At 51.5% G+C, this 10,365-nt stretch overlaps 1 protein-coding gene across 2 annotated transcripts in view; it reads left to right on the top strand.

The window, feature by feature from the left end:
- The first annotated feature begins 474 nt into the window (after positions 1 to 474).
- LOC311525920 (alpha-2-macroglobulin-like) overlaps positions 475 to 10,365 on the top strand; it is a 57,869-nt gene continuing 47,978 nt past the window's right edge. Inside the window, exons 1-4 of one of the 2 annotated variants that reach the window (XM_084638413.1) lie at positions 475 to 639; positions 7,090 to 7,273; positions 8,333 to 8,489; positions 8,789 to 8,841. In XM_084638413.1, coding sequence (XP_084494539.1) covers positions 551 to 639; positions 7,090 to 7,273; positions 8,333 to 8,489; positions 8,789 to 8,841 — 483 coding nt within the window. In that variant the 5' untranslated portion in view covers positions 475 to 550. The remainder of the gene's footprint in view (positions 640 to 7,089; positions 7,274 to 8,332; positions 8,490 to 8,788; positions 8,842 to 10,365) is intronic. The other variant, XM_084638414.1, reaches the window with a different exon arrangement.

Genomic DNA, 10,365 nt, shown 5'->3' with positions numbered 1-10,365 from the left:
ATGAGCTAAAGGGCTTCTCCAACCACCGCAGAGTGCTGCTGGAGTGATACAAAGAGGGGATGGGGGTGAATGGTTCAGACACAGGACAGTGTCTCACATGAACACCTCCAATAAATACTCTTCTCCCCAAAAAAAGAAAAGCAGGACTTGTGGCACCTTAGAGACGAACAAATTTATTTGAGCATAAGCTTTTGTGAGCTACAGCTCACTTCATCGGATGCATGTAGTGGAAAATGCAGTGGGGAGATTTTATATACACAGAGAACATGAAACAATGGGTGTTACCATACACACTGTAACCAGAGTGATCAGTTTCTCAGGGTCTGGCCAGGGATATTTTCTGTGCCATGAGTTAAGATTGGCTCTGGCTCCTCCTCACGTACCTCTCTCCATTGCCCAAATGGTCCTGGTCCCCTGCCCTTGTCTCGCCCCTCCCGGGGGCTGTTTGCAGAGAGAGGTATAAAGGGGCGGACCCAGCGGACAGCCCGGGTGCAGGGAGCCAGCGGACAAGGCTGTGTGTCTGCCTCACTCACCATCCTCGCTCTGCACCATGGGCAAGGACAGGCTGCCCGGAGGCCCGAACATCTTCCTGCTGCTCCTCTTCCTCCTCCCTGGAGACACGTCACCCACCACCGAACCGTAAGCTGCACACGCAGAGGGGGCTCGTGCTGTCTTCTCTTTTCTTTCCTTCATCCCCCTCACAGCGCTGCCAATGCCACTCAGACCTGCCCTGCAGCCCCCCTGCCATTCCAGTCCTGGGCTCCCCACACAGCGCTGCCAATGCCCCTCAGTCCTGCCCTGCAGCCCCCCTGTTATTCCAGTTTCCTTGCCTGTGAGGGAGAGCTCAGAAAAGTGTTGATCTTTTCTCCTCTTCTTTAAAGCCAGTTTGCTTCCCTTGGCAGCCACAGACTGTGCTTGTTCCCAAAGAGAGTCAGTGACCTAGATTCCTGTCTGTCAGCACAGACCCTGGCTGTGGCACATTCTGCCGGAATATCCACCTGGGGCACTGCAAACTAGCAACTTGGCTGCAACCTCGCCTCCATTGAGGGGCCTGAAGAGGGCGCGTGGCTAAGCTCAGCCAGGAGCTGGGCAGACTCAGGGTATCCCTTTGGCAGTGTCGACTGGCAGAGACTTCCCCTGGAGCCCGGCATAGATTAGAACATTTGCCCTCCAGTGGGCACTCCCCTGTCCTGGGGGCAGCACCCCTCCTCGCTGGTGTACATGAGCAGGTACAATTTACAATGCCCTGATTCAGCAGGCGATGGATCTAGGGTTGATAACTTTCTATTTGCACAAAACTGAACACCCTTGCCCTGACCTCTGCCCTTCCCCCTCCTCCAAGGCCCCGACCATGTCCCGCCCCCTGCTCACTCCATCCCCCCCTCCCTTTCTCGTTTGCTCTCCCCACCCTCACTCACTTGCTCATTTTCACCAGGCTGGCTCAGGGGACTGGGGTGCAGGAGGGGGTGACGGCTGCAGCTGGGGGTGCAGGCTCTGGGGTGGGGCCAGAAATTAGGGGTTCAGGGTGCGGGAAGGGACTCCAGGCCTGGGTAGGGGTTGGGGTGTGGGGGGGTGAGGGCTTCGGCTGGGGGTGAGGGCTCTGATGTGGGGCTGGAGATGAGGGATTTGGGGTGCAGGAAGGGGCTCCAGGCTGAGGGGTTCAGAGTGCAGGAGGGGACTCTGGGCTGGGGTTGAGGCATGCGGGGTAAGGCTCTGGGTGGGGCTGGGCATGAGGGGTTTTGGGGTGCAGGAGGGTGCTCCGGGCTGGGACTGAGTTTTGGAGTTTGGAGAGTGGGAGGGGTTTGGAGAGCGGGAGGGCTGGGTCAGGAGGTTGGGGAATGTGGGGGGAAGTGAGGGCTTCAGCTGGGAGTGCGGACTCTGGGGTGGGGCTGAGGATGATGGGGTGGGTGAAGGATGGTGCTCCGGGCTGGGATTGAGGGGTTCAGAGGGCAGGAGGAGGATCGAGTCTGGGGCGGGGGTTGGGGGTGCAGGCTCCGGGCAGCGCTTATCTCAAGTAGCTTCTGGAAGCAGCAGCATGTCCCCCCTCCGGCTCCTACGCAGAGGCTCGGCCAGGCAGCTCTGAGCACTACTCCATCTGCAGGCACCGCCCCTGCCATTCCCATTGGCCATGGTTCCTGGCCCATGGAAGCTCTGGGGGCGGTGCTTGGGGCGGAGGCAGCGTGCAGAGCCCCGTGGCTGCACTTACACGTAGGAGCCGGAGGGGGGACATGCTGGCTGCTCCCTGGGAGCCGTGTGGAGTGGAGGTTAGCATGGAGCCTGCCAGCCCCGCTGCGTGGCGCCGCCAACCAGACAGTCAGCAGCCCGGTCAGCAGTGTTGACCGGAGCCACCAGTATGCCTTTTCGACCGGGTGTTCCGGTCACCTGGTCACTCTAGATAGATCTAGTCCCATAACTCCAATGTCAGATCTCTTAATCCAATTCACTCCATATTGTTTTGAATTGCCACCCTGCCAGAAATTCTGACATTTCAAAAATTGGTCTCATTGCAAATTGGAACACACAGTCCAAATTTTTCATGGAATGGAAATCCCAGAAATATTTTATTCAGAAAATCTAAACACTTACCTTTTGATAATGTCAAAACATTGTACTGTAATATAAAATGAAAAGGAGTACTTGTGGCACCTTAGAGACTTGAGCATAAGCTTTCGTGAGCTACAGCTCACAGTGAGCTGTAGCTCACGAAAGCTTATGCTCAAATAAATTGGTTAGTCTCTAAGGTGCCACAAGTACTCCTTTTCTTTTTGCGAATACAGACTAACACGGCTGCTCCTCTGAAACCTGTAATATAAAATGTTGCACATCATAATGTATTATATTTAATATTCTATAACATTCATATTATAATATAAAAGTCAAAACATTTTTACGTTATTTAAATAAGAATGTCAAAACAATTCATTTAGACATTTTCCCATTCAAAATGTTGTCAAAATTGACACGCTCCTGCAAATTGTCTCCATTATGATGAAACTGCATTTTCTGACAGAAAACGGTTCCCTCTGAATTCTTTTGCCTCGCTCTGTTCCACTCTGAGCATGTAGTTTCATCTGGTCAGACTTGTCTGCGTCTTGCACCTTTAAATGGAGAGAAGACCCCCCTCTGTGCTGCAGAAGCAGCTGCCATTTTGTGTTCAGTTGCATCCTACAGGAGAGGCCCCGCTCTTCTCTCTCCATCTGTCTTACCAAGACCTGCCTTTTGTCCTATCTCATTCTCTTAGTCTAGACGAAAATTTGTTCTTGCTGAAAGGGCAGAGGAAGAACACAACATGAGGCACTGTCACCAAGTCTATTCTGCTCTGTGTGAGGCATTTTATGCACATTTTAATGAAATAATTTGCATATTTGTGAATACTTTGCATATGAGCATAAATTTAAGCTCATGGTCGACAAACCCTGCCCCAAGCAGAGGGGGGGAGGGCTGGCCAAGGAGCTCAACAACACATGGCCGCTATGGAAGGTCAGTGCTGAAAGGTCTCTGGGGGCAGAGCTGCTGGAGTGGTAAGGCTGCTGGGGCTGGAACTCCTGCAACGCATTGGGCTGTACAGATTGATGGGGGCTGAGGGGTTGTACAGGGGGGTGGTGGCGGCCAATATCAGACCCCTCACATTTAGGGTTACCATACGTCCATATTTTCCCGGATATGTCCGGCTTTTTGGTTCTTAAATCGGCCTCCGGGAGGAATTTTTAAATTTTAAAAATTCCTCCCGGGAAAATATGGACCTATTTAAATATCTAAAAACATCCGGGAGGGCAGCTGCAACAGCGAAGGTTACCCCGCCACCCTGTGGACTGTCCTCTTTTTTGAATGTTCAAATATGGTAACCCTATTCACATTGTGCTTTTGCCCCAGCCAGCTTCTGCAGCCTCTGTTAGAGAGCTTATTCCTTCACTCTCCCACTTGGTCCTTCTCGCATGAACAGAGAGCAACAATACCCGAAGTCTGAAGGTGCAAACAATTCGATGTTTATTGGGGTGAACTTCCAGCAAGCTTAAATACAAGTTCCTTTTTCCTTATTTTCGAATCCCAACTTACTTCCTGTTTGCCCCTAATTTATATAGTAATATTCTTAGCTATACCTTAACCAATCATACTACTGAAATTTAACTAACCAATCCTAACATACTGTAACATGATTAGCTAACCAATTATATCCCACCACCTTAATCAGTTTACACCCAGCAAAATTAATTATACAGCAAACAGAAACAATCACAGAACCAGACAGAGATTATACAGACAAACAATAGCAAAGTGGGAACTATAATGACAAAACAATACAGAAGTGAGGATTTCACATCCCAGCTATTGATAAGTGAGTTCTTGCCAGACAGGATGCTATCAAACTAAGTTTCCTTTTACATTTTCTAGGCACTTCCCTTTCTCTGGAGGCGATAGGCATTACCAGGACAGGAGTGTATTCCTAACAGCCCAATAGCACCTTCTTTCAATGTGACTAGTTTGGAATGTGAGGATGTGACCGTTTGCTTCACAGCTTATGGCTGCCTCTGCTGCTTAGCCAAAGGCCTTAGCCTAAGAACAGGGCCTCAAACTGTCACAGTAAAAGAAGGCCCTTACACCAGCAGACAGTGATTTTGATTCTTTCTTTTATACCTCTAGAACTAGCCAAGTGATAAGAATACCCCTAAATTCTTAAAGTACAGGCCTTTGCAGACAGGCCTGAATATCTATATCCTAACAGCCTCTGCCATCACCTCCAGGCCGCTTGCTCTGATCCAGCAGGGAGAGAGGAGGCACCTGGCTACCTGCTCAGCAAATGCCACAGCTGCCTCTAGCAGCCATAAGGTGCAACTGCAGGAAACTGCCTGCTGCCTTCTTACAGCTCAGCCCTTGGTCTCTATTCTATGTAGGTTCTCATAGTGTGCGAATCACTGCAGTACCAGCGAGCCTGCCACTAGAGTGTTAAGCCAGACGACTGTCACATGTTGTTCCTTCTGTCATCCTCACCCCAGAGGGAGAAGTGTGTGCCATGCAGTGTCTGGCAGAGTGGGTGTCAAATGCTATCAGAGCAGAAGGGCTGATTTCAGGCCCCCTTTGCACTCACTCTGCACCAGGTGCCAGGCAGGGAAGAATCAGCTCCCAGCCTTTATTGGCTGAGATTGAAGATAGAGAGAAAATCACACAGGGCTTGATTCAAAGCCCAGTGAGGTGAATGGAAAGAGTCCTATTGACTTCCATGGGCTTTGGCTCAGGCCTAATAAAGGGCGAAGAGGAATTTAATCAGAGCCAGATTAAGGCTACTCCTACCTGACTTTGTCATTTTGAAATCTTGGCTAAGCAAGATGAACAGCCCCCCGGCAGAAAGCTGGGTGTCCCAGGGGGCTTCATGCTGCTGCATGTCCAGCCTCCCAGCAGTGACGCTCTGCCAGCATCTCTGCTCTGAGTCAGCAGGCTGCAGCCTTCTGTAGTAGGGTTGCCAGGCATCCAGTTTTTGACCAGAATGCCTGCTTGAAAAGGGACCCTGGCGGCTCTGGTCAGCACTGCTGACTGGGCCATTAAAAGTCTGGTTGGCCACCTGCAGCAAGGCAGGCAGGGTGCCTGCCTGGCTTTGCTAAGCTCCCAGAAAGCTGCCGGCATCTCCATCTGGCTCCTAGGCTTAGGGGTGGCCAGGGGAGCTCTGCACGCTGCTTCCCTCCCTCCTCCCAGCGCTGGGTCCGCATCTCCCATTGGCCAGGAATTGCGGCCAATGGAAACTGCGGAGTGGCACCTGCATGCAGGGGCAGCATGGAGACTGCAGAGCCACTTGGCTGTACCTCTGCCTAGGAGCCAGACAGGCTGGCAGCTTTCTCGGAGCCTCCTGAAGTAAGCACCACCCAGAGCCTGCATCCCAAACCCCCTCCCACACACCAGCCCCCTGCCCCAGCCCTGAGCCCCCTCCTGCACCCCAAACCCCTCATCCCCACCCCAAAGCCCACACCCCCAGCTGGAGCCCTCACTCCCTCCCGCACCCCAATCCCCTGCCCCAGCCCAGAGTCCCCTCCTGCACTCTGAACCCCTCAACTCTGTCTCCACCCCTGAGCCCACACCCCAACCACCTGCCCCAGACTGGTGAAAATGAGTGAGGGTGGGGGAGAGCAAGCAATGGAGGGAGGGGGGATGGAGTGAGCAGCGGTGGGGCCTCGGAGAAGGGGCGGGGTAGGGGGTATGGCAAGGGTGTTAGGTTTTCTGCCAAATAGAAAGTTGGCAACCTTATTCTGTAGCCCAAATTACTCTGTTGTTGTCATTGCTGGTGAGGGGCGAGCTAACCTGGGTAAAGTCCTCATTAACATTTGAACTTGTAAGCTAGCACTTTTCATCCAGAGATCTACATGTACATTAAAGGGGGGCATAAGCAGCATCTTCAGGATCCCCATATGAGAAATGGGGAAACTGAGGCACAGAGAAGTGAAGCCCAGTAGCACACAGCAGATCACTGACAGACCCAGCAATAGCAATGAGTTTTCTGGCCAAATCCCTGTACAGTAGGTCACTCTGCCCCTTTAGCAGAATGGCCATTCCCTACATTCAGATGTCATCGCACACAGCCATCCCTACATTTGTATCTCTCCATTACTGAGGGCAGCTGGTGACACCTAGATCCACAGACAGCTAGAGAGGGGGTTAGATTAAAAGCCCTGATCCACACTCCTCTGTAACTGCCTGCCAGTCTCCATGGAGGTACAACAAGCATTTCATCTGAGCTCCCTCCCCGCTGTTCAGATAATACAGCGAGGGGCTGTGGGATACACAAACATCAATTAACAGCCTGGAACTTTTCAAGCCATCTCCACGCCCTGCTGGGAGCCTGAACAAACAGCCCTTGGACAGCAATCGCTGCTAGCACAGAACTAGTTCCTTCGCTCCAGGTGGTGTCCTGGGTTCCTGGCTGACTGAGCAGACCAGCTAGTATGTTACAAAAACAAAATTAAATTCACCATCCTGTATGTACAAATTACAGTGTGGATGGATGGTCGGGGATTCGGCTGTCACACTAGCCCATGCCCTTTCATCAGTACCTTCTCCATTCCCCATCCCCGCCTCTCTGACCTGTGCCCTTCCCCTTCCCAGGCAGTACATGGTGCTAGTGCCCTTTCTGATCCACACCAACGTTCCTGAAAAGGTCTGTATCCAGCTGACCCACCTGAACGAGTCTGTGACGCTGAGCGCCACGCTGGAATACGCCGGGGCGAACAGGAGCCTGATCGCAGACGTGGTGTCGGAGAAGGACGTGTTCAAGTGCATCCCGTTCACGGTGAGTCTCTGACTCCCACAGGGTTTATTACCTGAGTCAGTAAGAGAGTGACAGCCTGGGACCAACCCCTGCAAGGCCTGACACCATCAGAAACCACAAACGGAGACAGGCTCAGGAAGGAGACATTCACGGAAAACCCCACAGTTCCTGCTGGCAGTGCTGTGGGTGCCTCAGAGGAGTGATCTTCAGTCGGTGCTGAGCTCAGTGCCTGGCACAATGCTGGGAGAGGCTCTGCTACAGGCTGTGGTGTGGCTGGCTTTGTTGGGTGGTTTTCTCTCTGAGTCAGTGCTAACCTTATGGCTGCGGCCTGGCCTCCCATTTCTCGGGGGGCTCCACAAGCCTCTGAGTGAGACTGGAAAGAAAGCCATGGAAGGAGGAGGTTACAGAACTTCCTCCAGACCATCAACGTCCTTGAGCTCATCTGGTGCCTCTCCCGGGGGCCAGTCCAGGATTTCTCCCTGCAGCTCTCAAGGCTGGCTGCGGGGACAGTAGAAGAAAATGGACCCAGCACAGAAGTAATGAATCAGATGTAGCTTCCCATTTTCCTCCATCACTGGGATCCACAGCTGGGGGGACACGATCACAGTCCATCAATCCCTTTGAGGAAGGAGCATAATGAGGGAAGAGAAATGACCCCCAATCTTGGCAAGAGGCAGCACAAGGGGTGATGGGCAGAAGGAAAAGCTGAGACTAAGACACTGGGGGAAGTTCTTAAGATATGAGCTACTGGGGTGGAGGAGTCAGAGACTCCTGGTTGGGAGGGGATGGCAGTGGGTGGCAGGCACCGTCTCCTCTGGAGGAGATGGTGGAGGCCCCATCACTGCAAAGATTCTGGCAGCATAAAGGAGACATTAGTGGGGATGGAGGAGAAGAGTCCTGCAAAACCAGGGTGAGGTGAGACTGGCAGAGCTTGGCTTTCTTTCCCCAGACCCCACAATCCCTGATTCTGGTAGGTATGTGGTGACCTTTTTGGTTGGGTTTCATGTACAACTCCAGCCTCCAAAGGCTCAGTGCAGAAGGGAGAGCCTCTAAGGCAGCGGCTCTTTTGCTGTTCTCCAGGTTCCAAAGTCCAGCAGCTCATCAGCAGCGTTTCTCACGGTGCTGGTGAAGGGGCCGACGCTGGAGTTCAGGAGCCGGAAATCGGTGCTGGTCAAGAACTCAGAGAGCCTGGTCTTTGTCCAGACGGACAAACCCATCTACAAACCGGGACAAACAGGTACAAGGAGTTGGGTGGGGAATTATATACAAGGCAGGAAATCCTCCCTGCCTCCCCAGAGACCCCACAACTCATCACCAAGTTAGTACGGCTGGCAATAAACCTGCCTTCCCACCGCCTCCCCGCTAGTCACAGAGGGGAGTGTGGTGCATGCGTCCAACCTTGCCATGTGTCCATGGATCATTGTATCTGGGCCAGGCATGCACACAGCAGCTGCCTCAATGACTGATGGTCCCTGTGTGAGTGGCTGCAGGTGTAACAGTGAAAATCTCTTCCTCTCTCAATCATGCCCTCTGCAGTTCTGTTTCGGATCGTCTCTCTGGACGAAGACTTCCGTCCTCTGAATGTGAAGGTAGGTCAGATCACTGATCAGTTTCCATGGCTGACTTGGTGAGCGCTGATGATGACCCCGTTAAAGTCCTTTGTGAGTCCTGAGGAACTTATTTCTATAAACATCCTTCTAGAGCCGTAAAAGCAACTCGGTAAATCAAATAATCCCATCTGACTCCCCACATCTTCTATGTGGGGATCAGTTTCTGCCATGATTTACACTCCATTCTCCTTCTTTGACAGCGTGTACATAGGACAGAATATGTCCCTTTATGGCACAATATGAATTATTATATTATATTACAATACTATAAAGCTGGCTAGTGTGTAAATGCACCACTGCCCTCTACTGGTTGGAATCTGAAATGCACAATTGTGTGTCATAAGGCTACTACTTTGTTGCCACAGTGGTCACAAAAATTGTGAATTTCAATAAAATCCATGAAATCTTGGATATGGCTGTAAAAACTCATTTGATTAGCCCCCAAACCAAGTGGTGTTGTGACCTGGCACATGGGAATGCAGCCCCACTCAGGTTGGGCCCGTCTGACCCTCCTTCTCCATCTGTGGAGGCGTGGACGGGCCAAACCTGAGTGGAACTGTGACCACATGCACCAGGTCCCAATGCCCAAAATGGGGAGTCGGGCTAACTACTGCAGGACAGGAGCTGCCGCTGCAGGGTGAGCACAGCATGCCCCCCATCACCACCCCGGGCCTCCCCTTTCAGCACCCTCACTATACTCTTTTCATGTTGATGTAGTGCAAACTACATTATTTGGTAACCTTGCCATAACTTACTGTTTTTTCTCCCACACCGCTGTTGTGAAATTTACTAAAAATTTCTGTGCTGAAATCGTAGCATTAGCCATAGGCCTTATGTTGCGAACAGCTAACATAGATTCTTCTTTGGATTCCATGGTTGAGGCCTGGGCAAATGGATCAGAGTTCTGTGCCTTCTGCTGTTGCCATGAGTTTTGAAAGGCCATGGTGTATGGTAGAGTGACAGTCATGACATCAGAGATGGTCACAAAGTTGCTATAATGTGGAACCCCACAATGTTTTTCCAGAGTGACTGTTCAGAGACTAAATCCCTCTGAAGTGGATTTATGGACATCTACTAAAATAGCCAGTAATCCTGGCTCCCAAATGGGATCCTCTCCACAAGCAGCCCAGCTACAGAGGAGATTATGGGGTTGCTTCCTGTCTGCTTCCTGCCTCTTGGAAATACCCCAAGAGGAAGTAGGGTTAAAGAAATGTTTAGATGGGATGATCCTTGCTCTGAGATGCTGGGCCACATTCTGATCTCATTTGTACCACTGTCAATCTGGAACAACTCCACTGACTTCATGGGAACTGGAGTTGATGTGAGAGCCTAAATTGTGCATTAGTGCATTAGTAATGCCTTAGACTAAGACCAGTTACTGGGAGCAAAATTTGGCCAGTGAGGCTAAGCTGATTCTGAGATTGTCTTGGCAAAGATCTTGGGGAGGATGTTCATCTTTCCCCTGGAGCAGGGAATGGAAATTGTCCTGTTAGGATCATGTTG

The sequence above is a fragment of the Lepidochelys olivacea genome (genome assembly GCF_965140295.1).
Source record: "Lepidochelys olivacea isolate rLepOli2 genome assembly, chromosome: 1".
NCBI lineage: Eukaryota > Metazoa > Chordata > Testudines > Cheloniidae > Lepidochelys > Lepidochelys olivacea.
Note: the sequence above shows the minus strand (reverse complement) of the source record. Positions and strands in the feature narration are given on the sequence as shown.